Below are 27,450 nucleotides of genomic sequence, written 5' to 3'. Positions count from 1 at the left end.
ACAACGACGCGTCAAGACAGAAACGCGTCGAGTCTTCTCAAAGGAGAAGGAGGCACCTTCCTTCCTTTCTCACCTTCGACTTCACCTTCACCCTCCACTCTCAACCTGAGGCTGCCCCCCCTCACCCTTCTTTATCCAAACAGTGATGCCTGATTGTCACCAGAGCGGCCGGGTGGCCTGGGGGGTGATACCCTCAGGTTATCTCTCACCAAGATATTGGACTCTTCCTGTTCGATTCCCGGTCGCTGCGCAAAAACCACCTTAACCACTGGTGTACGTCGGATGTGGTGAGAGCCTCCGTCTAATGTGCATCTTTGGATAGTGGTCTCTTGTGTTCCAAAGCCTTTGATGCTGCGGGCGCTGGGGACCCGGTTTCGGTGCTACGAGCCTGGAAATTCTTTGAAAACCTTCCTCTGATCAATTCAGAAATTCTTTTTTTTTGCATTTTGTTCAATCGTTCTGACTTTTGACGTGATCATTTTAGACGTGTGTAGCGATGTGTCTTCGCGCGATTGATAAGTGAATTGACACTTCATGCCTAAACGCGACAATGAAAATCAACAACTTCGAATTGAACATAAAACTGATTGACATGCCGACACATACGACGATTACGATCCTCCGCCGCACCCTCCTCCTCCTCCTCCGCAACCGCCTCCACTTATCATAACAACTGATCCTGCATATGCTCCGCAACCTGCACATCTCGTTAGCAACAGCAACAGACATTCCTCGAAAAGATCTCGACGTACCTCCTCCCATCTGGTTCGGAGTTCTCCCAGCCCATACTCCCTAAGACCCAGTCAGTAAATCTCCAAGTCCATCCATGGCTGCGAAACTTACATCCGAGGTGGAACACCCACCCGGCCCGCCGCACCCCCCGGCCGCGATGTCGTTGCTCCCACACAACCCCTGAGCGCAGCCCGCCCAGCTCCCCGTCCCGGCATGCATGATACCCGGGTCTGCCGCGACGTAGATGCCCGCCGTGAGGTGCGCCGGGTACATGTTCGGCCCGTAGCGGTGATACGTGCTGCCCCAGTGGTTGTAGTACTCCTCGGGCTTGGGCAGCTTGACGCCCTTCTTCGACGCGCGCTTGGCGGCCCGCTCGTACGCGCCGTCCATGCGGTGCTTGCAAATCTGGCGCTGCTGGTAGCGCAGGGCCTTGCGGCCGCCGTTCTCTTTGGAGAGGACGGCGTTGTGGGCGGAGATGTGGACTTCCGCGCCTGGAGCGGAGGGCTTCGCGGAGGCGTTGAAGTTGTCGATCGCTGGGTAAAGTTAGACTTTCAGTTCATGGAGACCAAGAAAGGGGGAGATGGGTGGAGGTTACTTTTCTGCTGCTTTGTGCGCCCAAAGATGCTCGAGTCGTTGATGGTGTGGTTTGTGCGAATAACTGTCAAGTGTCAACTTCAAAGCGGCCTGCCAAAGAAAAGGGGGGAATCCTTGACATACTATCACACCACCCACAAACACACTCGGAGTACACCTCCCCGAACTTGTCCAGATATGTCCTGCTGCTCCACTCAAACGCCTCCGTAAGCCGCTCCTCGTCGATCTTGTCGTTGTGGTCGATGAACCTGGCCTCCTTGGTCCCCGTGGTCGCGGAGTTGAAAATGCTGAACTTGTAGTACGCCCGCGGGACCAGCTGGTGCGTGTGCCACGCGAGATCGACGTCGAGGGTCGGGACGCAGAGGGAGTAGGGGTTCTCGGTCATGATGAGCATGAAGCGGCTGTATTTCTGGAGGAGGCGGTCCATGGTGCCGCGCTGGTTGGGGCCGTGGAGCCAGTCGATCTGAAAAGGATGGTCAGTAAATAATACTCTTGTGCTAACTCAGTCAGGGGTTCAACTCACATTGTACATCTTCTCCACAAACACACCCTGCCGCACCGTGGCTCCAACAAGATCCAGCGCGAAGATGGAGTAATTATCCCAGTACCGCGACATCATCTTCTTGCTCTGAACTCTCTCCGTGCGCGAGAGGACCTTGTTATACGGCTTCTTGTCCAGCTCCTGGATTCGTCCGTACGCGTCGTTGTCCTCCAACGCCGCCGCAATAATATCACGAACATTCTCCATGGTCGGCGGTTTCTGCAGCCCCGGCCGCACAAGTTTCCTCAGCTCCTCAATCACCCCGAAGCCCAGCAGGCGGTTGGGGAATGTCGCCTCTCTGAAGGTCTGGCCCTGGGGCGCGTGCCCGTCGGCCTGCGGGATGGGCATGCCGACCTTGGGCTCGAGAACGGCGCTGGGGACAGTGTAGTTGTCGGAGAGGTAGTGCTCTGCGTCGCTGAGCATCTTGGCCACGGAGAGGAAGCGCCGCGTGATGATGGTGTTGCAGCCTGCCGTGCAGAGCTGGAAGAAGTCTCCGTCGCCATAGCCCTTGCCGACGAGGCCTGGTTTTCTGGTTGTCGTTAGCAGGCGATGAATGGGGTGAGTTGAGGAGGACTTACGCTTCGCCCTTGTAGAGCTCCGGTAGGCCGCAGGTGGTCCATGGGACTTCTATGGTCTCCTTGCAGACGGGGCATTCCATGTACTTCGCCATGGGCTCTGCGACGTTATCCCATGCTCGCCCAGTGCTGGCTTCCCAGTTCGCTTTGGCTGCATCCGTGGCGATGTAGTTGAACTTGGCGTCGATGATCTCGTTGACTTGAGCCCATGGCATGCCCGTTGTCCAGAAAGTCTTCATCCCGTAGCGCATCGTATCCTCGAGGAAAGCTCTGGGGTTGAGCATGTGCGCGTGCCAGATCATGAGAACATCTGCACCTGTGAGTCACGATATCGTTTAGGAGGAAAGCGATCCAACTCACCCAACGGGGGAAGGATATCCACAGTCCATGGGAAATCATTCCCGCCATCCGGAAACTCAAGATACTTCTCCGACTTGATTTTCATGTCCTCCTCTTTCAACCGCTCCCCCGCCAACGTCATCCACCAATTCTCGTACCGATCAACCGCGCGCGCCAAGAACACCGCCCACCGCTTCTCGCGTAACTTCGAGAGCACATCCTTGACATAATCCTCCGACTTCTTGCTGGACCTGGCCTCCTCGCTTTCCGGCTTCGGTCCGGCCCTCGTATCCCAGATCTCCCACAGCCCATCTGTGTACCCAATCTCCTCCTTCAGCGTCTGGATTGCAAACAGAAGTTTCAAATGAGCCAGACACGAGTCGACGTCCGGATCGCGCTGCGTGCCCAGCCTTAGCGACGAAAACGCAGTCGTCAAGTTCGCGACCTCGGCCTCGGTGGGCGGCGGCCGCGCACCTCCCTTGGACCCGTTGATGGACTCAAACGACGGCGGCTGGTCTTCGAACGCGGGCGGCTCGGTCTGTGCATCCTCGTAGGTGGGAGGCGGCGTGGCGGCGCGCTCCGCCTTGGCCTTTTCGGCCGCTGCCTCTGCCTCTTTCTCCTTCTCCTTCTTGGATCTCTTGAAGAAGGAGGGCATCGCCGCTTTGCTTAACAGTGGGACCTCTCTGGTGGGCTGACGACGTATGGGGGAAATGAGGATTGGGGAATGCGGGGTTGGATTGGGGCTGTGAGACGTCGAATGATGATTCTTAAAGTCCAACCGTTTTGACGGACATCAGATGAACTTCATGGAGACACGCGATTGCTTTTAAGCATAAACCCCAGGGCTTCCAGAAGAACCGAGGAAGAAAAATGCCTTGCCCACCACCTGAGACCTTTCTGACGTGTCCTGTAATAAGCGCCTCGTTCCTTATCGTGGATTCATTCGTGGGACCGTCAGCAGATCAGCTGGTAAACATGTCTTGGGCGACTAGGCAGACTCGTGAACTACGGCACAGCAACACCACACCCCAGATATTCCCTCTTGGCGGGCGGAAAGCAGCTTAGCGCCCGCCACCACAAAGCTTCGAGGACCCGTCGAGATGGTTCATTTCGGGCGAAGTCACCCATCCTTCACGAGGTCCATTGGCCAATCGGCAGGGTTGCGGGAGGTAAGCAATCGGGTAGCTCGTAAGCGTGTTGGAGTGGCATCTCGGACTCTTTTATCGCTCATACGCAAGGGTGCCGCTTCTCCGGATTACGGGGGTCAGGCGACTGCAGGGTTGGGTCGTTTTGAGGCCCCTTGACTGCTTCTGGTCCCTGGGTCGGTGAGCTCTTAACATCGTGATTGGCAAAGGTCATTCATTGTGCGTATTCATCCTGCCCGTCTTACCGAGATGGCGCCCAGCCAGTGTCACAATGCGTGCAACATCATGAGCGTTATTGGTTTCAGAAACAGACAGCTGAACCACTTTTCACGTTGCAAGAGATAGGTAGGCACCGTCAAGTTGTAATTCAACCGTCTTTTTTATCCTGTCCTTCCTCTTACAGCTACCTTCATTCCATTCCCATCGTCCTTTAGAAGACAAAGTTCTCAGCAACGCCCTTGACCAGGTTCTGCGCAAGCAGCTTGTGGATAGCAAGACCGGCGTGGTAGTTGTCGGCCCAGATGCAGTCGCTGGAGCCGTAGCAAGTCGCGTCCTTGGCACCGTACTGCGCAAAGTTCTCGACAACAGTATCAAAAGAAGGCTTGGTGTCGAAAACAAGACCCTTGACGCCACTGTTGGCACTCTTGAACGTGGCTAGGCGGGTGGTGAGCTCGGAGTTGTAGGAGCTGATGTCGTCGCGCAGGCGCTGCAAATCGGTCTCGCTCTGGCCGATCATGGCGGGGATCTGGTCGGAGAAGGGCGGGACGGAGAGCAGCACAAAGTTCTTCAGCCCGTCGTCGGCGAGCGTCTGGAGCAGCTCGAAGTAGCGGTCCATGATCTTGGCCACGGGCGCGGACTCCTTGTCCCAGAAGGGCTCGCCGACGTCGTTGATGCCGATCCACACGGCGACGAGCGCGTTGGCCTTGTCGGTCACGGCGGCGGAGACGTACTGCTTGTACTGGTCGACCTGGTCGTCGACGCAGTACTGCGCGTAGGTGTCGACGATGTCCTTGTCGGTGGTGGCGCCCGTGACGGCGAAGTCGTAGGTGAGGATCTGGCTGGTGTTGAGGGTGCTGGTGAGGTGGCCGACCCAGTTGAGGCCGCTCGAGGTGGTCTGGCCGGGCAGCGCCGGGTTGCCGAGCGGGTTGCCGGCGGCGGGGAGGGTGCCGCCGGGCCAGAAGCCGACGGTGGAGTAGGAGTCGCCGCTGGATCTGGGGTCAGCTGTGTGCCGGCATGCAGAGTGTTATGATCATGGTGGTGTCTTACAAGACGATCAGGCTCTTGGAGGAGCTGTTGGCCTGTCTCGGGGTGACGGCGGCGCCGCGGCTGACGTGCCAGGTAGGGCTGGCAAAGGACAGGGACAGGCCGGCTGCGAAAGAGAGAGCAGTTGCGAAAGACTTCATTTTGTCAAGAGGGGTCCAGTTGAAATGATATGTACCAGCAAATGAATATCAACAAGAAACGTAGAATTGAAGAAAGAACGTGAAGAGAAACGATAGTCAGACCAACGAGAGACTCGGACAATATCCAGAACAAGAGCCAAAAAGAGACGGTCCAAGTGGGATGGCGCCGGCGCGACATACATATTATATGAAGCCCGTCCATCCCCCCCATCCCAAAACCTAGACAGACCGAAAGGCCAAAAATCACACCAAGCAAACAGGGAGGAAAAAGGTCTTCGTCACGGCTCGTTTGCAGTACATTGAGGACTCCATCCACGGGCGCGCCACTATTCGCCGTGATTGGTGGAAGAGTCGCCCGTGGCCCGGGCTTGGGCGGTGCAACCCCCAAAAGGGGCGAGATTGCAGGCGCTCCGCTGGGGCGTGCGGGGCCGCCGTCTCCCTTTTTTGCGCAGCCGATGTCGACAGATGAGCAGATCGCGGCGCGTGGAGAGCCGTTCCCAGCGATGCTTCTGTCTGCTTGTGGCCCGAAAGAGCCTGCTGGGTTCTCGAATAGGAAGTTTCCAGTTTTGGAGATTTTCGTCTTTTGGAGGCTCTTTAGGAGTTTACGATAGAGTTGATGGGCATCATCCGAACATGCCGACTGCAACACCAGATCTGAAGAGACCCGGCAAACCGGGCAAGTGTCGAGTCAACTTGTGTTATGGTGGCCTGTTTACAGGAACATTCAGCACTTCAGAGCCTGTGTTTGAATGGTTGATTATGTGCATTTACTGAGACTTGGTTGTGGGGGACTTGTGCTCTAAACACCTATCCATGGATGACAATAGTTACTCACAACGACGGTGCCTTTCAGCGTGGTCATAAAATCCGCTTCATATCTTTCTCATATCTATGTACCAAGAATGGAATAAAATATCTACAATTGAAAAACCATAAACCACTTCCCTACAACCAACTTAGAAGGCGGGATCGGCGTTCTTGATCAGCATCTCAAAGTACTCCTGGAACCAAGTACCAGCCTCCGGCGCGGGAGTAAACGAAGACCCCGAGCTGCACTTCTCATCGTACCGCGTCGCTGAAGAGTTGCTCGTACCGTCACTCTCGCCGCCAGGCTTAACCCACACAATCGCATCCAGCGTGTCAATCCCCGTCTTCACCGTCGGCCGCGCCCCGAAGCCCGCGTCCTTGACGTTGCACCAGTCGCCCCAGATCTGCTGACCCGTGGGCTGCTTGCCGCTGCGGCCCTGGTCGACGAGGTAGTTGGCGGGGTACCCGGCCGTCTTGAGCATCGGCGTGAGCGCCGCGTGGAACTTGCTCTCGTCGTAGTTGTTGTTGGGCGTCGTGTACGAGGGCGCGGAGGTCAGGTTCCAGCCGTTGAAGTTGGAGACGTTGGTCACAAGGCCGCGGACCGCCTTGGGGGAGCCGGCCTTCTTGTACACGTCGGCGTAGAGGGTTGCCGTGGGCTGAAGGTTGGCTTCCCAGCCGAGCCAGCCGGCGTGGCCGGCGTCGACGTAGATGGCGACGTTGTCGAGGTTTAGCGTCTTGAAGGCGTAGTCGGTGGCGGCCTTGTAGGTGTCCGCTGCCTGGGAGCACTTTTGCACGCCCATGTTGGTGATGAGGTTGGCAAGTCCGTCGGGTTCTGCTCAATTCGTTAGTGTATACTCTGTGAAAATACTTATGGGTAGAAACCTACCATAGACAAACACAATACGGGTGTCAGAGTACTCCTTGGCGAGAGCAGCGATGGGGTCAATGTACTCCGTCTTGTACTTGTCCAGACCACCATCAGCGATGGCAAGCTCTCCAGCCGAAGCCTTGGCCGAGCAGTCACGGTCAGGGAAATTGTAGACAACATAGGTGCCTGCGTAAGGAGGGTTCGCGCCGCCTTGGTTCAGCTTGCGGATCTCAGCTAGAGTGCTGTTCATCAAGCTGATCTTCTCGCGAGTGTCGCTGTGTGGGTGTCAGTGGACTTGTCCAGATGATTCACACAGCACCGCGAGAACGTACAGCCAGGCGAAGGAGGGAACCTCAGCGACCTTGGCCGCCTTCGTAGCGAGGTCGCCGGTCATCTTGGGAATAGCCAGGTTCTTGATCTCATCGGCGTAGTAAGGGTTGGGAAACAGCTGCCTGTCGGCGAGGGGGTTTCCGTCGTAGGAAGCAACCTGGCGGGCCTTGACGGGTCCAGCGAGCGCGGCCGGCGCCAGAGCCGCGGCGAGGAGGAAGTGGGCGAGCATGTTGAAAGGTTCAAGACAAGATAAGGCTGGGTATCGAAGAAGAGAAAACGAGTGTCGTGCCTGCGATCGGTTACTGGCTTTTGCGCGATGGAGCTGTTTTGGCCATGTGTCTCAGAGCCGGACAACCTCGTCCTCTTATACAACACTTCGCATCCCGCCAAGCTGGAGAGAAGGCCCTGATTCCGAACACTCAACTCCGCCGCAGCCGTCAAACAAGGTCTCAAGGGTCGTCCCGGGGTTAAACACGCCGGTCCTTCATCTTAGACGGCATCCCCAAGGATGGCGGGACGATCTCTGCGGTTTACCGTCGCCCAGCGTCCTGAGGTTACTTTTTCGGCCGTGTGAGATACAATGCGGCCGGGGCTCTGCCGGCGGGGATGATGCTGGGAACACGGCCGAGTGGCATTGGCGCCGAGCCGTCCTGTGCCTGGGACGATGCTGTTTTGGGGAAGTTCGGGGGTTTGGACAGCTGTTCTTGGCCATTTAACGTGGTACGGAGCCGCTGCCTCCGAAAAATCCACGTGAGCGCATGTTAACCCCAGGGATTCTTCGGCAGTGCTGCCCGCCTTATTAGCTACCCCGGGCCCACCGAGTTCGGATGACAACATTCGACCAGAAGAAAACTGCCCAGCGTGAATGGCAATTTGGGGGCCGCCAGATTGATTAAGGGGAGAATTGCAGTCCAGGCACGCTGGGCTGTTTCGTATGGGTGTCCTTGTCCGCGGTGGTGTAACTCTGAAAGTTGGGGAAAACCTTAGTTTCGATGGAATAGAGTGAGGGGGAAACTCGAAAGAGCGCAATGTGTTTTGAGAATGCTCTGGAAGTGGGGGACCGGAGGCCCATAGGAGAATCTCGAGTCAATAGCGACGCGAACTGTATTTCCGAGACGGATGGATGAAGTCTGATTTGCCAAGTAATTGCTAAAAGGTGCAGTCTGATGCGATTTCAGGGGGGAGGTCTGCTGATGGTTTGGCTGAAGTCATGAGCCGCAGCATGCGATTGAAAGCGCTAATTATCGAGTGAATGTCGGGGAAATGAATGATGCAGCCCATCAGACTGCCGTCGTCTTATTTCTTATTCAACATCATCGGATCGTCCATCCGTTCGGACGGGCACTAAGCCCACATTTTACCCTCCATGATCGACACGTTCATAGCTGTGCACGGGACGCTCGCGATGCCGTGCGGTTTTTGTGGGAACGCGAACCCATGTTTTGGACGATAGAAATAAGAAACTTGTGCTAACACTGACGGCGATGTGGCCCTCGATTCCGGATACCAAGTCTTGGTCTTCCTTGTGAACCAAAGCTATGGTGCTGGGCATGGATACCCAAGAATCTTGGCAATGGAAATGTGCACCTAGCCCAAGCAGTACCAGCAATAGCCCCGCGTCTGAGTATGTAAGATGATCACCTCTCAATGGACATAGGCAGCCTAAGCAACAGCCTCTGGAAGACCAGAGTCCTCATGATGCATCATCTTGAAGAGCGGATCCCAGACAGTCACTGGGCTCATTGTCGACTTGCCGTACACCAAGGGGACCACGTTTTCGGCCGAGCATTCGAGGGCTTCTCCGTTGAGACTCTCATCGTCTAAGAACTTATTGAATGCGGACACGACAGTCGAGAGTTGAGTGATGCTAGAAAGTGCTGTCAGCAAAGCACTTGAGGACGTATTGTGAGGTTAATGATTACCACTCAGGATGAACTGCGGCGATCATCCCAGCGGGCACCAAAGGCGTCCGAATGACGCCAGGCAAGACGACGTTGATCCGAATGTTGTCTTTCTGTCGTCATGTTAGATGTGTCAACGGTTCCTGTGATCCACACCAGTCTCTAACATACAATCTTGAGCACTCGGGATGCCCCGCGTACGAAGCCGATCATGCCAGCTTTGGCGCCGCAATACTCCGGAGAAGCTTCGTGGGGGTTGACAGCCGCATTGCTCGATGTCGCAATGATGTTACCTCCAGGGGTCTCGTTCTTCCGCATGAAATGGATGGCCAGCTGCGTGCCGTACACCAGCCCCTTAAAGCTAATATCGGTACACACCATGTTGGGCTTTGGCGGCACTTTTTCCGACCCTCTGTGGTTGAGAATATAGATTGAGCCTCTGTCGGGAACGCCCGCGTTGGCTAGCAGTGCATCGATCCTGCCGTGCCGATTCCACACTTCCTGGAAAGTCTTCGCTTGTTCGTCGTAGCTGGAGACATCCGTCTTGTGGAAGCTGGCATTGTTGCCGAGCTCCTGTAACAGTTTCTCATTGGTGTTGATGTCGGCCATTGCGACCTGCCAACCCTGCTTCACTAGATCCCTGCTTAATGCCTCGCCTATCCCTGACTGCGAATAATGTCAGTTTCTTCGACAAACTGGAATGAGAAAAATTGCAGAATCTTCTTACGGATGCCCCAGTCACGATCGCAACCTTCCTGTCCGACCTCCTTAGTGGGGCAACATCGGCTTTTCCTCTCAGACCGATCGTCGATGTCTTGGAAAGCTGGAATCTCCTTGGTGTCTTGTCATGATGGATGTATCGAAGCTGGCGAGCTGCAGGTGCCTGAGTTGGCAATGCCCTCGTTGCGAGCCTGGCCACACGACCAACGGTACAAGGCCGAAGAAGCATTGTATCAAGTCTGAGAATATCCAAGTTACAGACTCAAATAAGCGAGCGGACAGGAGGCTGTATTTAAAACAGTTCCTTTCAAATAGCGGCGGTCAGATTTCCAATACAACTTCCGACCGCCTTTCATGTATGACGACTCACAACCAAACGTGCGCAGCGTTATCCAATGAGGAGAGGACTTGCTACGTCAATTGCCGCAACTGTTTGTTTCTGTCTTGGGTTGCATGTTGGCGCAAGAATGGAAATTCTACAGCAGAGACAATGAAGGAGAAGGTCGGTTAAACTGCTGAACGGGACCCTGTTGTTAGCAAACATCAACCAGCTGACAGTCATGCCCTGTCGCCCGTGACGGTATTGATCAATGGGATAACTTCTCTCTGTACACCCCTGGCGCAATCATCTTCTCCGTCTAAAAACCAAAAACCATTTGTGTGAATATTTAATTCATTCAGCACGACTGAACTAGACTGAACTGGCAATACAGCTCTCAGTAGCGCGATGAACGGTAGTTGGCTGGATTTGGGCATGAAATGTCGTCTTTATGGGTTCCATGTTGACTAACATAAGCATTCTAGCCCGTTCAACAAATCCATCCCAGAGTTGAAGCGAATATGCGAGCGAGTTGCCCAGGCCGGATCGGCTTATCAATCAATGGAATCGTTCCCGATCTCGGGACGGACGCGGAGTAAACGGACCCACGCGGAGAAGCAACCGGACAGCCAGATCCCTGTCATCTCGCCCGACTCCACCTATCGGACTGCGTCAATTTGTTATCGCAACCTTCTTCGGCAAATGGCTCGAATCGCGTCTGTCAAGCCGTGCTACCACGATAAGCAGACGCCCGCCGGCCCGGTCTATTAACTCAGTCTCGTCAACTCCAACGTCGACCCGGCCCGGTCAGTTGGTGATATTCATTAAGTCCCCCTCAACTCCAGCTTGGCAACAAACCATTCGTGAACCCCGCAACAGACTTCTCCGCAAACAGCCTTTTTTTCACAATGGGCGACCTCGCACCCCAAAAGAGCCCGTTGGCCAACGATATCCTCCTCGTCTTCCTCTCATCACCGCGCAACGAGGAATGGACCAGCAGAGTCGAGTCAAACTACCCCGGCCTCCAGGTCCGCTGGGCCAACAACCATCTACCGGACGGCCGCTTCCTGTTGCCGGATGAGCTTCCCGATGAGGTTTGGGATGGCGTCACCATGATCATCAGCTTCAACCCCCCGTCGCTCGAGAGACTCAAGAACGTCCGCTTCGTGCAGTTGACCTCTGCGGGCGCTGACAAGTGGCGCGATCACCCGGTGTACAAGAACCCAGACATTCCGTTTTGCACGACCAATGGATGCCACCCGTAAGTCCCGACCCGCGTCGTCGCTGGAACCAAAGACCATGTAAGCTAACACGATGTGAATAGTCCTCAAATCGCCGAATGGGTGATCGGCAGTTGGCTCGCCAGCCAGCACCACTTCCTGCGCTACGCAGAGAACCAAAAGCAAGGCTTCTGGGAGGGGCCGATGGCCGTCGACTTTGAGGATTCAGTCAGCCTGCGCATGGGCATCCTCGGCTACGGGGCCATTGGCCGCCAGTGTGGAAAGATTGCGCAGGCCATGGGCATGGAGGTGTACGCCTTCACGCGCAGCGAAAAGGCGACCCCCGAATCCCGTAAAGATGACAGCTACGTCGTCCCCGGCACTGGAGATCCCGATGGTCTTGTCCCCTCAAAGTGGTTCCACGGCGCTTCCAAGGAGGCTGTCAACAACTTCCTTGCGCAAGAGCTCGACCTTTTGGTCATTGGCATGCCCCTAACTTCAGAAACGACTGGGCTCATTGGAAAGGAGCAATTTGAGATTTTGTCTAAGAAGAAGACTTTTGTTTCGAACATCGCCAGAGGGCCTCTTATCCAGACAGATGCCTTAATCGAGGCGCTTGAGACTGGCAAGATCAGGGCTGCCGCTTTGGATGTGACGGATCCCGAGCCGCTGCCGAAGGACCACCCCCTGTGGAAGGCGCCGAATGTTTTCATCACCCCTCATGTGAGCTGGAGGACAAACGGATACTGGGAAAGAGTCCTGGGCGTCTTGGAGACCAACCTGGGAAGGATGCATGAGGGAAAGCCTTTGATCAACGTTGTAAACAAGCAGTTGCATTACTAGAGTTGCTATGAATAATTACATGGTGCGAGGGCAACCTCCCTATCTGCCGCCAAACAAGACTATTCTACTATTTTCCGGTAGACGGATCCGAGAGAAAGGTGACCAAATCCTGATAACCGCCCTGGGCCGCTAGTAGCAGGGCAGTGTTACCAAACTTATCAACGGCGTTTGGATCCGCCCCCTTTTCCAAAAGAAGCCGTGCAAACCCCTCGTTGCCCACTTCTACAGCTCTGAGAAACGCAGTCTTACCATCGTAGCTGGCAACATCTACCTCGGCGCCATGTTCCAGGAGAAGTCGCAAGCAATCCTCATCCTCACCTACCACAGCCTCGTGCAGAAGGAGTCCGTTGCCCCCATTGTTGACCTCAGCACCGTGGCTGAGAAGCAGACGGATGAAATTAAGCTTCTTGGACGACTTGGCTGTCCCCAAAGCGGTTACCTTCCCAAACTTCCCTCTAAGATTTGCATCAGCACCACATTCGAGAAGAAGTTTCGCCATTTCGAAGTGGCCTTCTGCAGCTGCGTGCCACAGTGCCTCTCCATCGCTGCTGTTGATTTCGGCACCGCCTTCGATAAGAAGTCTCGCGATTTCTAAATGATTACCGTTTGCTGCGGATGTTAGTGCTATTCCACCCCCGGCATTAATTTCGGCACCGCGCCCGACAAGAAGCTTCACTATCTCCAAATTGCCTTGCCACACTGCCTGTTCCAGTGACTTTCCACCGCTGGCATTGACTTCGGCGCTGTAATCGAAGAGAAGTTTCGCCATCTCTAAATGGCCCCCCTCCACTGCCGCGTCTAATGCCTTTCCGCTGCGTGCATTGACTTCTGCACCGTGGTCGAGAAGAAGCTTTGCTATCTTTACATGGCCTGTTGATGCTGCTGTCGTGAGTGCACCTCCGTCGGAGGTATTGACATCAACATCACGCTCGAGCAAAAGCCGCACAAGGTCTGTGTTTCCCACTTTTGCCGCGACAATCAAAGACGTCGTGCCAGTAATTTCGTTGATGTTTGTGGTGGGCTCGTGAAGTAGTACAGACACCACCGAGGAGAGCCCGTAATAAGTTGAGTACTGAAGAGGATTATACTCAACGAAGTCTCCGTATCGGTCTCTACATGAAATCCAAGTGGAGAATTTCAAAGCGTACGGGCAAAACCGAAGCATTTGGCTTATAGCTTCCGGCGGTATCCGTTTGCTCTCTCTGAAGTGCTCTGGCCAGAATTCCAGCGCATAAGCCGCCCAAGGTAAGACTAGCATAATGTCACGGGCAAAAATCTCCCAATCCATGTGAGTTCGACCTGGTACTTGCAGCGCATCTGAGTCGTCAAATTGCAGCGCATCTGAGTCGTCAAACTTATTCAAGATGGCCAAGCAAATCCGTGTTGCTTGGGTGTTCATGTCTTGTTCTCGCATGTGGTATTGAGCGAAGCGTTCCCGCTTCTTAATGCGATTCGATTTGAGGTACTCCTGGACAGAAAAGTGAGCGATGCGTACGCAACCAGTCTTGTGCTGGTTCGCATCACGGCCATCATAGAGTTCAATGAAGCCAGGGCAAACTTCTAGAACAGCATCCGCATCATGCAGCATCCGTTTGTCTTTGAAAACTGCCACCTGGCAGTGATAATCTGAAAAGTGATCATCTGAACCGACATGGTCTGAGTCGACATCTTCTGAGTCGGTGTCTTCAGATCTTGACCCAACTGAACCGAGATCCACTGCCATCCCGTAGATGAGCTCTTCTACGGTCAAAGGTCTTTTGGCACAGCATAACAACATCAACATCTGCCGCGCGTAATCTTGGAAGCCTGGTGTTATTGCAAGAAGCATCTTCTCATAGGTCTCGTCCAATGTTCGTGGAAGCGAAGTGAGCAGCTTATCAAGATGTTCTTCAGTTCTAGGGCAGACGGCAATTTCTCGGAGCTGACATTCAACCCACCTGAAACTGGATGGTGTTAGCAATGGAAATCCTCAGAACTTTCATTACCTACACTCCATCTGCTTGGGTTGTTAAAGTGGTCTCAATCCGTCCATGGAACCCTTTCCACTTGCGTAGTTGTGGTTTATTCCGAAGACTCTGCGTGATATACAGCGCAATGTCTTTATCGGAGGCCTCATTTCTGACCGCAACAGATTCGTCTCGCGAGGGATTAAGAGTGTCCCGGATGTCGACTTCGTCCCGGCTGGTGGCCAGGAGATGGATCATGGGCTCCACCCACCCACGCATCGTGGTCAAAACATCCAGTACATCCTGGCGATGCTCGTTCCGTGGACTTTCGTCAAGGGCATCTATAACAATGTATGTATGCTTGAATGACCGGGACAAACGGTGCAGACAGTCAAGTAGTGCTTGATTTCTTGGGACCGAGTTGTGGCAGCTGTCGTACAGGCACGAGAGGTGCGAGGAAGGCGAAATGTTGCTTTGTTGTCCAGATAATTGTAGAATCAGAGCACGTAAAAGAGCGGATGCATTTTGTTTCCCAGTATCGTCAAAAGCGAAGAAGAAGAAGGCCACACCGATATCTTGGCCGGAAATCTGTCGTTGGAGAATGTGTTGGATGACTGTGGAGCACAATATCGATTTGCCACAGCCAGCGAAGCCGTAAAGCCACAGAAGCGAGTTATCTTGTTCGAGCCAAGTATTGAAAAGCTTGCCATTGGTGAACCAAGCGCCCGTCCCAGGCTGTGACTTTTCATGAGCCATGTAGAAGTCCGTAGTGGCATCTGGTGCGTTGAGCCATTTGATGATGTCCTGGGCCACGTTATTTGCCCGGTGCAATTTAAGCAGATCTCTTGTGTCCTCGACATGGTTGCGAATGCTGCTGGTATCCCCGCTCTGCAGGAGCTGCATCGAGAAAAAAACCTGCTGAAAGATGCTGTCGACGTTTCCCTCAAGCTTCTGTAGCGTGCTCCGTTGAAAAGGGTATGTAGCTCGTCGCACTTTTGCTTTCAGAGCAGCTCTAAAACCATTGTTGTGGGACTGATTAAACTTGTCGGCCACTTTCTTCAGCTCCTCGATGCATTCTTTGCATTGAAGTATGCGGCCTTCGATACAAGCCAAGATGATGACGTCGTCGGAACGAAACCTTCGGGCATCAAGCTGCTTCCTCAGATTGCCGAGCAGATCGTGAAGGCGCAGCAGGCTATCGTGGACGCGAGCGATATCGGCACTCTGGTCCTTCAGAGTGCTGCAGTACTCATGAAGACCTTTGACGACTTCAAGTCCAAGCGAAACGATACCCACAACTCCCGAGGCAATGGAAAACGGATCCGACATGATTGGCGAACGCTGTTGCGGCTCAAACGAGAGCTGCAAATAGTCCCAACCTGATCCTTGCGTGACTAGAAAAGAGGGGATGTTCGTGACAATAAATGAAAAGTAAGCACAGCCTGATTTTCATTCAGCCCCATTCGTCCTACTATGCAGTTGACACATCAGGGAGATTAGGGAGGCAACGCTACAATGCAGCTAAGCAGTATAACTCGCGGGCTATCGGGAGCATCCAATCACGAACGTCGAGGTTCACTGGCGAATGATTGGCAGAACGGAAAATATCCATGGGCCTGGTGCATGCACACATATAGCCAAGAGACCTATCAGGCGAAGGAGTTGAGGGATTTTTGCGTGGCATACTTTGTGCGGGCGGCCAAAAGTTGAAGCGGCACGAAACGGACGATGCAGACCGTGGATCAGAATTTCTGTTGGGCGGAACAACTCAAAGCAAGATTTTATGTTTGCATTCTTGATTTCAGCTCTGATTGAAATTCTGCGATGTGAAGATAAGTACTTCCCAGGGGTCAAGTCGTACCAGCCTTCAAATGTGTTAACGCTGATTGAGATAGAATATACTGTAGGCTCTCGTCTCTTCTGTAATTGATTCTCTGGCTATGAGTGAAATTTAGCTAGAACACTGGTAATAGAGAATGCCATGTGCCTTCCTCTTGTCTAGTGTCGTTCTGCAAACTTCTAAAGATTTGTGTGTCTAATTGGATAAGAACGCCAGACGTTGTATCGGGGTACGGATTGTAAAAGAATTGAGGTCCTACGGCATTTCCATATTATCTAACGCTTATTTTCAGTGTGCACCAAATTACCCGCCAAGCTCCTTATCTCTGTTCCTCAAGTTCGACAGCCTCCGCCTTGTCATCAATATCCTTGTGCCCCAGGTTTCCCTCCACCGCCGCGTCACCAAAGACAGCTGCGATCTGCTCCAGACTAAGTTGATTCGTCTCAGGCAGAAAGAAGTAGTAGACTAGGCCAGCTGAGACATTCGTGGCGATGAAGATGAAGTAAAACTTCCACTCTAGCGCCTCAAAGGCTGTGGGTGAGACCTGGCTCAGCCAGATGGCAGTAATAGCCTGAGTGAAGATGGCAAATCCAACCCCAGTGCCTCGCAGATGCAGCGGGAAGATTTCCGAGACCAGCACCCAGTTCGTGCTGTTGAAAAAGACGGCATACAAGAAGGAGAAGATGAAGATGAAGGCTACACCGGCTGAACTCCCTGCCAAGTTTCGGTCGTCGGGGTAGGACTTTGATAGGGCCAACAGAATTGCGAGAGTGGCCGCGAGTGAAGCTGTTCCCGTACCTATTGGGCTTGTCAGTTACATCTTTGAGTCACCTTTGCCGCATGACTTACACATGGTCTTTCGACGGGACCAGGTATCAGACACCCAGATCAGATTGAATATCTGCCCCAGGATACCCATGGTACCATAACATCCAGCGATGAGAAGAACCGTCTGACCTTTGAAGCCAAGGGCGGTGTACATCAAGCTCTGGTAGTTCTGGATGACTTGAGATCCCGATAATTTCGTCATGTTCACAATGAGACATGCCAACAGCATCCGCCTTGCGTACTGTCGAGTAAAAAGAATCTTCAACGACGATTGGCGACGCAAGTCCGCTTCGAGTGCGAGCTGGTCTCGAATCTCGACGTACTGGTGCTGGACAAAGTCTTCGCCGCGGGCACCGTGGAGTCTCCGAAGAACCTTTACCGCATCTTCATGCCGCTCTTGTTTGACCACTTTGATGCCTCATTAGCAAGGGCTATGACCAGCGGATGGGTGCCACTCACACCATCGGGGACTGAACGGCATTGCAAAGACCAGCAACCCAAGCCCAACAGCCGGCGGTGCTTGCATTGCTAGTGGGATTCTCCACTGCCCATTCCCACTCGCGAATGACCCCGCGTACCCAATCCAGTTGGCGACGAAAAAACCGCCGGCGTTCGTGAGGCCCTTCAGCCCGACCAAGAAGCCACGGTTCTCAGGCGGAGATATCTCGGCGAGGTAGATTGGCGTGACGGAGTACAGGACGCCCGTCGACCACCCGCTGAAGATGCGTCCCGCGATCATCATGCCTGGGTTTACGGCAGCCGCCTGCAAAGCCGCGCCGAGAATACTAACCACGGCGCCAATGAGGACGGTGTAGCGTCGGCTCCATTTGTCCATCAGCCAGCCGGACTGCAAGCCGCCGATGCATCCGCCGGCATAGTATGAAGCTACGATGCCGCCGACGAGCGCGGGAGGGCCTTGAGAGCCTCCGTACATGTACGCTTTGAAGGTGGACTGGCCGATTGTTGTCGCTATGATGCCGGTGTCAAGGCCGTAGAGTAAACTGTTACGTGAGCTAGACGGGATTTCAGAATGGCCCAGGAATCACTGACCCTCCCATACTAATACCAATGGAGGCAAGAAGAGCCTGTTTTGTATTGCCATGGTGGCCGCGGAGTGCCTTGGGACCTCCCATGTGTGTAGACGTGAGTTTCCAACTTTACACGGCCCGTGTTACTTCGGAAGAAGTTCGTGAATGACGATGTTGAGAACGTTCGTATTCATTTGAGTCTGCCATGGCAGTCTAATACTGCTCTCCGCTGGTGCAACTTCCCCAGATCTTCGCTTGTAACTCCGCGTTGCCCCCGCACCCCGCGAATCCTTCCCCGGAATCTGCCTGCCGATGTGACTCCAACGCAAGGATGGAACAGGATTACCAGTCTATCCGTCTTTGCCTTTTCCGTCGCCTATCTGGGAAAAGAATCAGCAGACTTGTTTCCGTACTTGAAATAAACTGACCTCATAAAGCAACACAGCCTCATGGCCTGCATTGCGAGAGGTGTTCCACTTCACCTCACTCTTTACGCCATCCTCTTTCCAAACATTATCCCGTTGAAACGTGGGAAGGACATGGTTCTTAATGAACAATGGTCTATCAGCTATACAGTTCTATAGAAAATGACAGTCTATCTAGGATTTATCGATCACGTTGCGATCTACACAAGCCAATGAAAACACCCTTTTATCCGCGTCTAATGCCTAACCCCACCTCAAGGCCATTTCAACAACTGTACCTCTCTGGCTAAACGTAACATCCAAACGCAACAAACAAAGCGAAAAGGTCTTGGGGAACGGCTCCATCCTGCTTTAGTCCGCACGAGCTCTCGTGCAAGGCTGCCCATCCCTGAATAGGAGATTCATGATGTGTGCGTGGTTGTTGATCATGAGTTCGCTACCACCCTGGGTTAGGCGAGAAGCACTCTCCATGGCGATGTCGCGCGCACTTTTCTGCGACCGGTTTTGGCTCATAGGATCGGCTTGATACTGAAGCAGAAGCGCGACTGCTCCGGCATTCCCGGACAAAACAGCGTAGTCGAGAGGACTGCAGCCCTGGGCGTCGCGTTTTTTGACCAGAGATCTAGCTCCCTGCTTCAGAAGGAAATTCAGAGCGTTGATCTGCTGCTGAAAAGTCGATGTTCTGCGGATGCATAGAAGCTTCGTCAAGACGTTGTCTCCGGTTGATTTGCCGATTGATTTGAGTTTATGGCCCTCCTCTTGCATCGCACTAACGAGACCGAGGAGGCACTTGTTGCGCTTATCGCTCGGGGCTTTCAGACACTCCAGAATAGGCGACTCGAAGAGCGAAGAGTGTTGCTTGAACTTTGAGGCGCTGTTCTTGAGTATATCAAGAACCTCTTTGACCTTCTCATTCTTGCAACCCTTCTTCAATTGTTTCTCCAGCTTCCCTCGAGAACCTTGTGACCAGATTTTGAACCCAAGCGCGAGATCGGCTTCGGGCTTCTCGTCCGATGACAAGCTTTCCCAAGAAAGGTCTGCCGGTTGGGGGATAGGGCCACGTTGGGTTGGTCTTGGAGGCACGATTGGCGGAGGGAGTGGATTGCAATGCCCTGGGATGTATGGATTTGCCGGCAGCTCATAGACCCGGGGCGTCGGAAGTGGCGGCGGCGTTAGATCGAAGTTAATGGGAGGTTCTGGACTCGGTTCCTGAGGTTGAGAGCGCCAATGAGCTGGCTGTCGCTCCGCAGCAGAAAGCTCTACAGGACCAAGCAGCACAGCTGGAACTTCAGAGGCTTCGAGCTCGGGGTAGAACAGCCGGCTACCGATCTCCCGGCCAGCCGTGTGCGGATGCGCAGACGACGGCCGGTACTGTACGATGTATCTGCCCCCTCTGTGAGCTCTGCTGACTGGAACTATGTTGTTAAATGGCACAGATCCGTCGTCACTCGTTGTTGGTGTTAGACCAACGTCCGAGTTTCCTTTGTGCGACCAGCCCGTTGAGATAGTCGACGGCAAGTGGGAACTGGTGCTTCTGGAGCTCCCAAATAATGCTAGAGAGTCCAAATCTTCGTCTGAGCTGTGGCCATGTCGGTAGTCACTAGATTGAGAGTCTGGGTAGGTTCCTGGAAGATCTCGCCTACCGTTGTAATGAACTCTTCTCGGACGGTGGGGAGAATGGCCTTCGTCAGGTCTAAGTCGATGATAACTGAGGTTGTCGGCAAAGTCTTGATCGTCCCGGTTAATCGAATCTGGTCGACGGTCATTCTGAACAGGATAATTGAGTGGGTTGTGCGGATGATGTTGGCCTTCGGCTTGGTTTCTGTCAGGACGGGCCGGGCCTCCACCCCCGCGGCCGAAGAGCCATTCAGATAACCAGTTGGAGGTCATCAATCAATTTCGTAAGAAAAATAATGACAAGTGATTTGTTTAGAAGACTATATGATTGCCAATGAGATGTGGTTTTGGCGTATTTCGAGTGATTGGTAGGTTCCTCGACCACTTAGAGGAAAACATGTCCATTATATGTGCTCTCCACATCTACAACTGTTGGACGGCGGAGCAGCGGAATCACACTTACTGGGAGGCCTTCCACAATTTCTCGGTGAGAATGCTGTGAAACCCCAATTAGCTACAGAGTTGCCTTCACCTGGCTTTGGGGGCCGCCAGTTGAGAGAAAGATGGTGTAGGGGAATGGCACACCTTGGATCCTGCAGCCTTATCCGCTGGTTGAGTTTTGCTCACTTAAAAGGTCACCCGACTGGCTGCCACCCTCCATGACCAATAGAATTCATGGTGCCAAGCTATCCTAGAACAAGGCTTAGCACGATTAAATCTACTTTTTGGACCTCAGCTATTAAGGCTTCCGGTTGCCTCTCTCGAGCTTGCAGACTTTTCCGCAATTTTGCACTTTCTGTGTAGCTTGAAGATTTTTTCTGCAAGTTTTTTTCGGCAGAACTTGATCAAATGATGCAGAGGCATGGTTTTCGCGCGGTGTTTTCACTGACTGCTTCGCGTCATCGGACAGCGCCCCAGCACAACCGACGTGGCAGAAGCCACCGCTAGATGCCCCAACTTCCTAAGCCACATCGTCGGGTTGGAGAGACCACGAGCACCGTATTCTTCACCGCCGTCTCAAACCTCAAGTACGAAATAGAAAAAGAAGTAGCAGGAGAAGCGCGATGCGAAGATCATGGTATGACGAGTTTCTTGTCAGCTCGTTGCCTGGAGGAGACGACCGTCTCAGCGAGCACTTATCGATGCGCGGCTTGGCTTACTCGGCAGAGCATAAGCCACCCAGTAAGTATACGTAGAAAGTTCTCTTAGTTTCCACGCAGTCCCAAATTGCGAGTCTTCTAGAGCAGCACCGGCTGGATACGAGTACGTACAAATCTGTTCCGGCCGGAGATCGGGTCCTGTCCGGTTCCAAAGTGGATATCCCGGGAAAGTGGGCCTCGGCCTGATCTGAACACCGGGCATTGAACAAGCTATGGGACATGGACCCTGATGGCATTTCAATCGCGACCTCTTTGATCTAAGACATAGAATTCAGCCATTTCGGAGAAGTCTGCTGACCGCAAACAGAAATTTCATTGCAGGACATTAATAGGCGCTAGGCCCTCTCCGGTCCTCCAACCCTTTTTCCCTTCAAAGAATTCCGCTAATTTCAGGCGCCTCCCATGTCAGCTACTTGAGACATCATCGGTCTGGCCAGAACTTGAAAGTAATCGGCATCAAAACAGTTTCGGCCCGGTCATCTAACCACCTCTTCATTGCATTTCAGTCCACCGCGAACTTCGCACTCGGCCTGTCACTGTGCTTTCGCTGATTAAATAAAGCGTTAACTCTTTCTTGATCGACGCGGTCTTTGAGCTAAAGCTTCTAGGCCACGACTCCCCAGTCATAGCGATGTGTTCCACGCGCATCATCACATGGCTCTTCCTGTTCCTCGGGGTCGTAGCTACCCAGGCATCGTCGATCGAAACCGTCCCGACATGTGCTGTATGAAAGCCTACGCGACTCCACCCTTCGACCTTCACCTGTAACTGACTGAAAGATAGCAACCATGCATCGCCGAAGGTTTGAACAGGACAGCCTGTCCTACGTCGAATCAGACGTGTCTGTGCCAAGATTCGAACTACATCGATTTTGTGGAAGATTGCGTTCTCGATCACTGCTTGCCAATCGACGCCCTAGGTAAGGAAATCTCCTCCTCAGCTAGAAGTCATTAATAAGCCCCGATAGCCACGCAGAACTATACATGGTCCACGTGTGGGTTTCCACTGGAAAATGATTTCACCTCGACAGCAGTTCCTCGGCTGGTCATGTTTTTCGTGCTGCCTACTCTGTCAATAATCTTACGGTTGGTCGTCAAGTTTTCACGTGTATCCTCATGGGGTGCCGACGATTTGATGATCCTGATAACCTTTGTGAGTAAGCCCGATCAGAAGTCTTACCTTATCTGACTCTTGGCCGCAGGGTTTTCTAATCGCGTTCGTGCCGTTGAACGCAAATGGTAAGTAGACATAACCTCGGAACACTGCTTTGGTGTTCTCAATAGCTAACATTTGCTTCTAGCGGGAAGAAGTGGTGCCGGCCAAGACATGTGGACTTTGACTGTTGATCAAATCACGGAGTTTTTATGTCATACAAGCGCTATATTACAGCACCATAGCTTTCCTAAAGGCGTCCATTCTCTTCATGTACCTACGAATCTTCCCTGGCGAGCGGTTTCGGACAGTCCTTTGGGGCACACAAGCGTTCAACCTGGCAATCTGTGTCACGTTTGTTCTTCTCGGAATATTCCAGTGTCGACCCATCCACCTGGCTTGGACGGCTTGGAGAGGTGACTCCGAAAGCCAGGGCACATGTATGGATGTCGTCATCATTGCGATGGTCTACTCGGCGATCCAGGTTGGACTGGACATTTGGATGCTCATACTACCTCTCACGCAGACTCTGGGTTTGAACATGAAGTGGAGCAAGAAGTTTGGGCTTATGTTTATGTTCAGCTTGGGGCTTTTGTAAGTGGCTCGAGTGAAGTCTCCAAAGTCAACTGGTCTTGGCTAACTGCTATCCTCCCACCGCAGTCTCACAGCAGCTAGCACCATCAGGCTGAAACTTCTTGTCGACTACCATCAGGGAACACACAATTTCACAGGTAATTCATTCAAACGAGCAGTTCGTCACTCTCCTTGCTAAATTGAATAACAGTGGATTCCCTGCAAATTTGTATATGGTCGGACATTGAGCTTTGCGTGGGTGTTTTCACGGCATGCAGACCGACTACCCGACAGTTCCTCCGCGTCTTTATTTTTGGAAGGCCTGATGGATCAGCTAGCTTATATTCCGAACCCATCCATGGCAGGAGTCTCGAGGGCAGTCCAAACCGATCTACAAGGCAGGCTGCAGAGGCGGTGGACGAGCCTAGTCCGCATACACCCTGACTTGTACTTAAATATGAAATGATTCCTGGCGGTATCATCTAAGTCTACCTTGTTTTCAAAAACGATTTTGCTTCTGTCCTCCTGAAATGTGTCTGATGGAGGGCGGACCATTGCCTCTCATCCTGGAGAATCGCCCACCTCCTAAGCACTCGCCTCAACTTCCAGCAAAAGCCGAGGAAACGTTTTGAGAGGGGGCTAATTTGGCGTTTGTTATCCACAGTCTTGAGACTATCAGTTACTTGGTCCGTGGGTGTCAGCGACTTGCAGCCGGTGGGATGAAATATGCCTTCAACAATGGGTCATGGTCTTGATGATAGGTGTGGCATCGGGACTGCCCTGTTTCAAGGGAACAGAGTATCCAATAAGGGTCGATGTTGTCTTAGGTTCTTTCGGACATCCACCCATGGAGTGCAGAAGCTGATATCGGCCCATCAAAACCGTCAGCTTCGTTGACTTGCCCAGGGCCCGACGCGACTTAAGTCCGGACCCCGTCGAATAAAGATGTATGACACCAGGAATATTGCAAATGACCGTCAGACACAAAACTATAAAAACCTCCCGTCGGGATTGTATCACAAAAGTCTCAGTCTCATCACCATAATCACACATCCAAATTCCTCTGAACTTTCGAAGAAATGAAGGTCTTCCTAACGGGCGCCAGCGGCTTTTTGGGAGCTCACTGTCTGTCACTACTTTTGGATGGCGGGTTAGTTTTAGTCACTTCTCTTGGTATGAAAGCCAAAGATGGAATACTGACACATCTTTTGCGTAGTCACGATGTCGTTGTCGCGGTCAGATCGGACTCGAAGGGCCGCGATATCCTCGCTCTTCATCCCGACTCAGGACTTCAGCTTTCGTACATTGTCATTCCAGACATGACAGTGAATGGAGCTTTCGACAAGGCTATTCAAGCAGAGCCAACCCTGGAGGCTGTCATCCACACCGCAAGCCCTTTCCACTTCCAGTCTAAGGATGCCGAAACCGAGATGCTCAATCCGGCCATAAGAGACACCAAATCTCTTCTTAGCGCCGTCGCTGCCTATGCACCAAACGTGAAGAGGGTTGTGATTACCTCGTCCGTCGCCGCAGCGGTCAACATCAAGGCGCCCCCTCCGGTCTTGACCCCTGAGATGTGGAACCCGATCACTCGAGAAGAAGCCTCTTCAAACCCATTCTTCGCATATCTTGCCAGCAAGACATTCGCAGAGAAGGCAGCCTGGGATTTTGTCAATGATAAGAAGCCACACTTCGCCCTGTCGACGATTTTGCCGCCTCTCATCCTCGGACCGGTTGTGCACCATCTTGATAACCTCGGTTCGATCAACACTTCCAACTCGGCGTTCGTCGATATCATTGATGGCAAATGGAAGGATTCCATTCCTCCCACGGGGTCTCCTCAGTGGGTCGATGTGCGGGATGCTGCGTTCGCTCATGTCCAGGCACTGATTGTGCCCGAAGCTGCTGGCAAGCGGTTCCTCCTCTACGCGGGTGACTTCAGCAACGCTGAGATTGCTCGCATTGCCCGAGATGATTTCCCAGAGCTGGCTGATAAGGTCCCTGCCAACATCGAGAGCGACGTGACCGCCGCCGACGCTAGTATTGATGCCGGGTTGTCGAAGGACATTTTGGGTGTGAAGTACCGCTCTCTAAACAACAGTGTGGTCGACTCGATCAGGTCTCTGTTGGGCCGCTGAAGGCCGTTGATGTACATAGAACCTATCCATTTGGCGTTTTTGGCTTAGATCATGACTCTTGAGTCTTCAGTTAATAAGCTCTCTCCAGCATATGGTCATTCACGCCGGTGGCCGTAGTTTGTTGACTGTCTTGCAACCGCTCACTCATCTTTCATCTTCGTCGTCCGGGAAATATGGACCATTCTGAATAGTTTTATCGACCCTGTAAGCCCGTAATGTTCCTCTAGCGCGACCGCGATCCTTTGACAGGGCTGTGGTGGAGATTTTCTGAGCACGTCATGATACCGGATATCGCGACACGTTGAAAGCGCCGCTATCGGGATAGGGGACTGGAGACTCTGTAAAAACAAATCGGAAGTCTTATTTGTTCTCAATGACCAGCGCCTGGCATCGTAGGTTCGTACAATCGATTCATCAAGTCTACCAAAAAAGCTCAAAGGGTAGACCAGCTATCCGAACATCATGAGTAGTCCTAAACAACTCCCTCATGAGGAGACCTCACAGACGACACCTGACGCTGAAGTCGCCACCATCGAGGAAAAAAGCCACACGAAGCGGACATGGTATAGAACGGTATTCTTCCAGGCCACAGTCATTGGACTCTGTGCCTTCTTTGCGCCTGGGCTGTATAATGCCATGCAGTCTACTGGAGCTGGCGGGCAACAGACACCATACCTTGTTATGTCCGTATTTCAGCGAATATACTGTATGGAGTTATGATCTGACTTAATGACAGGTCGGCCAACGCTGTTCTGGGGGTTATGATGGTTGTCACTTGCTCAATGGGAAGCGTAATAGCTAACAAGATTGGATTGAAAAATGCTTTGATTTTCGGCACAACAGGATAGTGAGTAAAATGTCAACTACTTCATGTTTTGGAAGGCTGCTGACGAAAGTCAGTGCCATCTACTCAGCGTCGTTGTACACGAACAACAGATACGGCACGGAATGGTTTGTGTATCTAGGCTCTGCAGCCTGTGGCATCACAGCAGGTATCTTCTTCCCTGCCGACCTTCTTTTCACAGTTTGCCGGCTGTGGACGCACACCTTTTAATGTATTGTGAATCTGACGAAGAAATAAGGTATCTTCTGGGCAGCTGAAGGCGCAATCATGATAAGCTGTAAGTTGCGATCACAAAGTGCTACAACCTGTGTCTTGACTGACTCATCTTGCGTCAGACCCTGAAGATCAGAAGCGTGGAAGATATCTTGCGTATTGGCTTGCCTACCGTAATGTGAGTTTACCAAGGATTTCAACTCAATGGCGAACCTCGTTGCTGACGAATGCTAGGGCGGTTCAATCGTCGGTGGTGCCATCAACCTCGCTTTCAGTATGCACTGCGCCAACACATTGAAACTTGATACTGACTGGATTCAGATTCCACTGGGAAAACAACGGGAAAGTTAGATTGGAGAACATATGTTGTTTTCGTGGCCTTGCGTGAGTCGGCCGGTTCATTGATGCATACGTCTTGGAGGATCTTCTGACTTGAACTCTTCTAACAGAATGCCTTGGCCCCTTCGTTGCCATGCTGCTTTCACCCCCTGAGAAGGTCCAGCGTCAAGATGGCAGAAAAGTCTCCAAGGCCGAGCAAATTCCGACGACTGCTGAGCTGAAGGCCGTTGCTAAGATTTTGGTCCGGAAAGACTTTCTTCTTGTGTAGGCTACCAATCCCTCACTCGATATCTCACCTACAACGGAAGCACTGACTAAATGTTAGCTTCCCTTTCTTCTTTTACGCCACATTTCTACTATCATACGCAGGATCGTATCTCTCGCTCTACTTCTCAGTCAGATCAAGAGCTCTTGCTTCCTTGATCTCAGCATTGGCACAGATCACGGCCAACTTCTTCTTCGGGCACTTTCTTGACTGGAACAGATTCACTATCAACCAGAGAGCCAGATTTGCTTACTTCGGTATGATGGCCCTGTTTGGTGGCACCTGGATTTGGGCGACTGTGATTCAGCGTGAGTATGGTCAACGTGCCCCCGCGTTGGACTGGGCTGATCATGGCTTCGGCCGAGGCTGGGGTCTTTACATTCTGCTTCAAGTGAACTTGTGAGTATTTCATTTAGTACAGCCTGTCAGCGACACTCAAACTAAGTAAATCATCAGTGCTCTCGCATACAACTACGGCTATTGGCTAGCTGGATACATGGCCCGAGGTCCTGCTGAGGTTATCCGTTTCACTTCAACTGTTCGCGCTGTTGAGGCAGCAGGGGGTGCCGTGGCATCTGGCATCAGCTCCACGCACGCGCCTTTGCTCGCCGCTGTTGGAGTCAATTTTGGGCTGTGGGGGTTGGCACTTATCCCTACCTACATAGTCGTCAGGTCTCTCAACATCAAATATGAGACATCGCGTGATGAAGATGAGGGTAGCAAAAGTATAGGGGAACCCTAAGGC

General features: G+C 52.8%; 12 protein-coding genes across 12 annotated transcripts; 5 read left to right on the top strand and 7 right to left on the bottom strand.

Moving 5' to 3' along the window:
- Window positions 1–664: 664 nt before the first annotated feature.
- CGCS363_v010495 (uncharacterized protein) lies at window positions 665–3,436 on the bottom strand (the record flags this gene model as incomplete). The annotated part of the gene is made up of 8 exons (XM_036642344.1): window positions 665–697; window positions 753–792; window positions 878–1,265; window positions 1,328–1,390; window positions 1,450–1,789; window positions 1,850–2,396; window positions 2,446–2,752; window positions 2,803–3,436. The coding sequence occupies 8 exons, from the start codon at window positions 3,434–3,436 to the stop codon at window positions 665–667; spliced, it is 2,352 nt and encodes a 783-aa protein (XP_036491754.1).
- Window positions 3,437–4,356: 920 nt separating this feature from the next.
- On the bottom strand, window positions 4,357–5,329 carry aes1-0 (Acetylesterase; the record flags this gene model as incomplete). The annotated part of the gene is made up of 2 exons (XM_036642343.1): window positions 4,357–5,131; window positions 5,193–5,329. The coding sequence occupies 2 exons, from the start codon at window positions 5,327–5,329 to the stop codon at window positions 4,357–4,359; spliced, it is 912 nt and encodes a 303-aa protein (XP_036491753.1).
- Window positions 5,330–6,285: 956 nt separating this feature from the next.
- CEL6A (1,4-beta-D-glucan cellobiohydrolase CEL6A) lies at window positions 6,286–7,563 on the bottom strand (the record flags this gene model as incomplete). Its single annotated transcript, XM_036642342.1, has 3 exons — window positions 6,286–6,968; window positions 7,023–7,279; window positions 7,337–7,563. 3 exons carry the CDS (start codon window positions 7,561–7,563, stop codon window positions 6,286–6,288), a joined length of 1,167 nt encoding a protein of 388 aa, XP_036491752.1.
- A 1,433-nt stretch (window positions 7,564–8,996) lies between these two features.
- Window positions 8,997–9,844, bottom strand: CGCS363_v010492 (15-hydroxyprostaglandin dehydrogenase; the record flags this gene model as incomplete). Its single annotated transcript, XM_036642341.1, has 3 exons — window positions 8,997–9,201; window positions 9,257–9,348; window positions 9,407–9,844. The coding sequence occupies 3 exons, from the start codon at window positions 9,842–9,844 to the stop codon at window positions 8,997–8,999; spliced, it is 735 nt and encodes a 244-aa protein (XP_036491751.1).
- A 1,338-nt stretch (window positions 9,845–11,182) lies between these two features.
- ddh-0 (D-2-hydroxyacid dehydrogenase) lies at window positions 11,183–12,337 on the top strand (the record flags this gene model as incomplete). Its single annotated transcript, XM_036642340.1, has 2 exons — window positions 11,183–11,535; window positions 11,599–12,337. 2 exons carry the CDS (start codon window positions 11,183–11,185, stop codon window positions 12,335–12,337), a joined length of 1,092 nt encoding a protein of 363 aa, XP_036491750.1.
- Window positions 12,338–12,404: 67 nt separating this feature from the next.
- Window positions 12,405–15,612, bottom strand: ANKHD1-0 (Ankyrin repeat and KH domain-containing protein 1; the record flags this gene model as incomplete). Its single annotated transcript, XM_036642339.1, has 2 exons — window positions 12,405–14,280; window positions 14,327–15,612. The coding sequence occupies 2 exons, from the start codon at window positions 15,610–15,612 to the stop codon at window positions 12,405–12,407; spliced, it is 3,162 nt and encodes a 1,053-aa protein (XP_036491749.1).
- An 830-nt stretch (window positions 15,613–16,442) lies between these two features.
- HGT1-2 (High-affinity glucose transporter) lies at window positions 16,443–18,084 on the bottom strand (the record flags this gene model as incomplete). Its single annotated transcript, XM_036642338.1, has 4 exons — window positions 16,443–16,921; window positions 16,973–17,359; window positions 17,411–17,952; window positions 18,002–18,084. The coding sequence occupies 4 exons, from the start codon at window positions 18,082–18,084 to the stop codon at window positions 16,443–16,445; spliced, it is 1,491 nt and encodes a 496-aa protein (XP_036492352.1).
- A 671-nt stretch (window positions 18,085–18,755) lies between these two features.
- On the bottom strand, window positions 18,756–20,294 carry CGCS363_v010488 (uncharacterized protein; the record flags this gene model as incomplete). The annotated part of the gene is made up of 1 exon (XM_036642337.1): window positions 18,756–20,294. One exon carries the CDS (start codon window positions 20,292–20,294, stop codon window positions 18,756–18,758), a length of 1,539 nt encoding a protein of 512 aa, XP_036492353.1.
- A 2,002-nt stretch (window positions 20,295–22,296) lies between these two features.
- CGCS363_v010487 (uncharacterized protein) lies at window positions 22,297–23,008 on the top strand (the record flags this gene model as incomplete). The annotated part of the gene is made up of 5 exons (XM_036642336.1): window positions 22,297–22,333; window positions 22,383–22,419; window positions 22,482–22,522; window positions 22,579–22,927; window positions 23,005–23,008. 5 exons carry the CDS (start codon window positions 22,297–22,299, stop codon window positions 23,006–23,008), a joined length of 468 nt encoding a protein of 155 aa, XP_036492358.1.
- A 977-nt stretch (window positions 23,009–23,985) lies between these two features.
- Window positions 23,986–25,044, top strand: azaE-0 (Ketoreductase azaE; the record flags this gene model as incomplete). The annotated part of the gene is made up of 2 exons (XM_036642335.1): window positions 23,986–24,056; window positions 24,123–25,044. 2 exons carry the CDS (start codon window positions 23,986–23,988, stop codon window positions 25,042–25,044), a joined length of 993 nt encoding a protein of 330 aa, XP_036492359.1.
- A 462-nt stretch (window positions 25,045–25,506) lies between these two features.
- CGCS363_v010485 (UNC93-like protein) lies at window positions 25,507–26,098 on the top strand (the record flags this gene model as incomplete). Its single annotated transcript, XM_036642334.1, has 3 exons — window positions 25,507–25,727; window positions 25,781–25,891; window positions 25,945–26,098. 3 exons carry the CDS (start codon window positions 25,507–25,509, stop codon window positions 26,096–26,098), a joined length of 486 nt encoding a protein of 161 aa, XP_036492360.1.
- A 57-nt stretch (window positions 26,099–26,155) lies between these two features.
- On the top strand, window positions 26,156–27,447 carry CGCS363_v010484 (UNC93-like protein; the record flags this gene model as incomplete). The annotated part of the gene is made up of 7 exons (XM_036642333.1): window positions 26,156–26,165; window positions 26,224–26,279; window positions 26,336–26,375; window positions 26,423–26,485; window positions 26,551–26,704; window positions 26,766–27,104; window positions 27,162–27,447. 7 exons carry the CDS (start codon window positions 26,156–26,158, stop codon window positions 27,445–27,447), a joined length of 948 nt encoding a protein of 315 aa, XP_036492361.1.
- Window positions 27,448–27,450: the final 3 nt, after the last annotated feature.

The sequence above is a fragment of the Colletotrichum siamense genome (genome assembly GCF_013390195.1).
Source record: "Colletotrichum siamense strain Cg363 chromosome Unknown KSG_Cg363_contig07, whole genome shotgun sequence".
NCBI classification, from domain to species: domain Eukaryota; kingdom Fungi; phylum Ascomycota; class Sordariomycetes; order Glomerellales; family Glomerellaceae; genus Colletotrichum; species Colletotrichum siamense.
Note: the sequence above shows the minus strand (reverse complement) of the source record. Positions and strands in the feature narration are given on the sequence as shown.